This window comes from Cibotium barometz, chromosome 26 (genome assembly GCF_041138505.1).
Source record: "Cibotium barometz isolate CiBa-2024 chromosome 26, ASM4113850v1, whole genome shotgun sequence".
NCBI lineage: Eukaryota > Viridiplantae > Streptophyta > Polypodiopsida > Cyatheales > Cibotiaceae > Cibotium > Cibotium barometz.
Window position 1 is genome coordinate 16,696,813 of NC_141071.1, and position 4,105 is coordinate 16,700,917.

The 4,105-nt window shown below is 36.2% G+C and overlaps 1 protein-coding gene across 1 annotated transcript; it reads right to left on the bottom strand.

The window, feature by feature from the left end:
• Positions 1-968: 968 nt before the first annotated feature.
• LOC147623730 (chalcone synthase-like) lies at positions 969-1,520 on the bottom strand. The gene has a single exon (XM_086820792.1). The coding sequence runs from the start codon at positions 1,518-1,520 to the stop codon at positions 969-971; it is 552 nt and encodes a 183-aa protein (XP_086676918.1).
• Between the last annotated feature and the right edge of the window lie 2,585 nt (positions 1,521-4,105).

The window sequence follows — 4,105 nt, forward strand, 5'->3', positions numbered from 1 at the left end:
ACCAAACATGATGTTACACCTTAGCTTTATGCATATAATTTATCTAGAATTAATGTGTGATGCTAAGCTAGTGCTTAAATACAAAATAGTATCAATACAAGAATTGTTTCTCAAACACTAGGGGAGGGAGAGAGAGAGAGAGAGAGAGAGAGAGAGAGAGAGAGAGAGAGAGAGAGAGAGAGAGAGAGAGAAGTGTGTGTTTGTGTGTCTCTATGTGTGTGTGAATGATTGTCTATATGGGCCCCTTAATTTTTTAAAAATGTAAAATAGGGGGTTATTATCATGACACAATTACACACATCATATTCTTTTACAATATACTACCATTGACATCATTTTCCACTTAACTAAATTTATTAATCAAGATCATGTGCCATACAATTATTGATTTGTGATTTCTCATGTACTTGCAAGTGTGTTTGTGCAAGACATGTGTTTAGTGTATATGTGTGTAAGAATATGCAAGGGGGAGAGAGAGAGAGAGAGAGAGAGAGAGAGAGAGAGAGAGAGAGAGAGAGAGAGAGAGAGAGAGAGAAGTGTGTGTCTGTGTGTCTCTATGTGTGTGTGAATGATTGTCTATATGGGCCCCTTAATTTTTAAAAAATGTAAAATAGGGGGTTATTATCATGACACAATTACACATATCATATTCTTTTACAATATAATACCATTGACATCATTTTCCACTTAACTAACTTTATTAATCAAGATCATGTGCCATACCTGATTTGTGATTTCTCATGTACTTGCAAGTGTGTTTGTGCAAGACATGTGTTTAGTGTATATGTGTGTAAGAATATGCAAGGGAGAGAGAGAGAGAGAGAGAGAGAGAGAGAGAGATAGAGAGAGGGAGAGAATTAATGTTTTTGTAATAGAAGCAATTGACATACTACAAATTGTTCCCGTTTATTTTTCTTCAATGTTGGGCCTATAATTACAAATACAATTTGAAGAGGGGCTAGCATGTACTAAGCAATTATGCTGTAGCTAGTTGCATGCAGAGGGAGAGGAATGATTTTGAGAAGCACAAGCTCACAAGTGAGGCGGCCTGGGCCAAAGGTTAGCAAGACACCCCATTCAAATACTTCACCAGAAGTTTTATGCTTTTCTTTAATTGACTTCTTGTGCATATAGTCCATAATGAAAATTACACTAGCACTAGACATGTTATCGAACTCTGAAAGCACAAATCTAGTTGAAGCCATCTTCTCTGGCTTGAGCTTTAGTATTTCCTCCACTTGATCCAAAATTAATGGCCCTCCTGGATGAATAATCCAAAAGATATCATTGTAAGATGGTGCATTCTTATCAAATGCCTCTTCAAATGCTTCCTTTAGCACCCCCCCAATGCTCTTACTTATGATGCTTGGTACATCCTTCAACAAATTGAAGGTTAATCCTACTTCTCGTAAGTGTCCCTTAAGTGCACCATCACTATCTGGTAAGATGCTAGAAGCTACATATTGCACTTCAAACCAAGGTTTCTCCACTTGAGGAAGAGGATCACAGCCTATGACCATAGCAGAGGCCCCATCTCCAAATAAAGCTTCTCATATTAAGCTATCAAGTTGTGTTTTGCTAGGCCCTCTAAAAAATATTGTTGTCATCTCACTAGAAATGACCAAAACTCTTACTTATGATGCTTGGTACATCCTTCAACAAATTGAAGGTTAATCCTACTTCTCGTAACTGTCCCTTAAGTGCACCATCACTATCTGGTAAGATGCTAGAAGCTACATATTGCACTTCAAACCAAGGTTTCTCCACTTGAGGAAGAGGATCACAGCCTATGACCATAGCAGAGGCCCCATCTCCAAATAAAGCTTCTCCTATTAAGCTATCAAGTTGTGTTTTGCTAGGCCCTCTAAAAAATATTGTTGTCATCTCACTAGAAATGACCAAAACTCTTACTTATGATGCTTGGTACATCCTTCAACAAATTGAAGGTTAATCCTACTTCTCGTAAGTGTCCCTTAAGTGCACCATCACTATCTGGTAAGATGCTAGAAGCTACATATTGCACTTCAAACCAAGGTTTCTCCACTTAAGGAAGAGGATCACAGCCTATGACCATAGCAGAGGCCCCATCTCCAAATAAAGCTTCTCCTATTAAGCTATCAAGTTGTGTTTTGCTAGGCCCTCTAAAAAATATTGTTGTCATCTCACTAGAAATGACCAAAACTCTAGCCCCCTTGTTGTTTTCTGCTATGTCCTGAGCAGCACACATCACAGTACCTCCGGCAAAGCATCCTTATAGGTAAATCATGAGACGTTTGATATTGATGTTCAATCCAAGGAGCTTGGTTAGTGCCCAATCAGCTTCGGGCATGTCAATGCTGCTTGAAGTGCAAAAGATGAGGTGGGTAATTTTAGATTTGGGTTGCCCCCATTCATTGATAGCCTTGTTGGCAGCTTCTTTGCCAAGCAAGGGTACGGTACCTCTGCAATTGCCATATTCTACCTCACATCCAATGAGTTCTCCTAGTAGGCACACATACTAGGATTCTCCTTTAGTATCTCTTCAGTGAGGTACATATTTCTCTTCTTAATCCCTGATCTGTCACCTATATCATTGGCACAAACAAGTGTCACAATTGAAGCTCTTAGGAAGCATTAATACAGGTAACCCATTGTGAGGAAAAAATTGAAAGTTTTACAAGGTATTCTCGTTCTTTTTTGAAAACAAAATTGAATTTTTTATAGGAGTAAATGCTCCATTAAAAGAGAGCACTTTGATTTCCATTCTTAAAGAAAAATGTGTTTCACTTCATTCTAAATTTGGCTAAAATCCAATCGAGGTGAGATTGAAATTTGGGATGTAGGAATAAAGATTACCCGCCAAATCCAAAATTTATTGGCTAATATCTTATATTTCCCATTTAAATGTTAATGAAGATGACATGCCTTTGTTTAGTACAAAAGATTCTCCCTACTTCACCCACACCAAAGTCTTTTTCATGTGTACTAACACAAACTCTTTAATCTCAATGCTTTGATTTCTCAAAGGAGATTAGTCTCTCCAAGCATGTTTAGAATATATGCATGTTTGAACTAGTAAGCTAATACAAAATGTTATAATTAGTTGTAACAAACCAATTATTGTAATAATTAACATACACATGCTAGAAGGCCACCAAATTAATATGTATGTAGAAGATATGGTACATAGTAGCTCGTTGAGAGATTCTTTCTAGCTCAATCAAATAAAATATTTTAACCATGTGGCCAAATACTATGAGAAATCTTCTTACAAACAAGGTTGCAACATTCTAATTAAATGTTTGTGCTTATAAGTAAACAAATCATAGACATGTATTTTCTCAACAAAACATGCACTATTACATTAGCTAATAAGCAAAATATTTCCAAAAACATAGTTCTTCCAAAGCTATTACAAAAAACAAGTATAAATATCCGAATTAAATGTTTGTGCTTATAAGGAAACAAATTATAGACATGTATTTTCTCAACAAAACATGTACTATTACATGTATTTTCTCAAAAAAAAATGTACTATTATATTGGCTAATAAGTAAAATATTTTCATATGGTTCTTTCAAGCTATTACAAAGAGCAAGTATAAATATCGAAGGCTACTTGATAGTAAATTTCCAAAATAAAACACCAAAAGTACATCACTATATCTTCATTAACAAAAGTATAATATAGAGATAGAGAATTTAAACACCTGAAGTGGCCTTCAATCTCTCTTTCACAATAAGGCTTACTATATCTTGGCATGATTCCTCCATGCCCTCGGGTGTGGTAAATCAAGGACTTGAGATTCAATATAAGAGCAATCTCTTGGGCATTTGAATTTGGCTTGGTTCTCTCATGGGCTCCCCGATAAGCGGCTTCAACATCTCTTTATTCTTGTGTGTTGCAAACCACACAATAGTCTTCATATGGTTTGCCAATGCCACCTTTGATGCAAGTCCACATGCAAGCATATCAAACACAACCTCATGTGCATCATTGAATGCCTTGATTGTGGCTTTGATGACTCTCTTTTTCTTTTTGAATATGTACCTTGCAAAACTGGTTGGTCTTCTTCAAGGTCTTCATTATTATTTTCTTTGTCCAAGCCTTCATTATCCAAAATAAA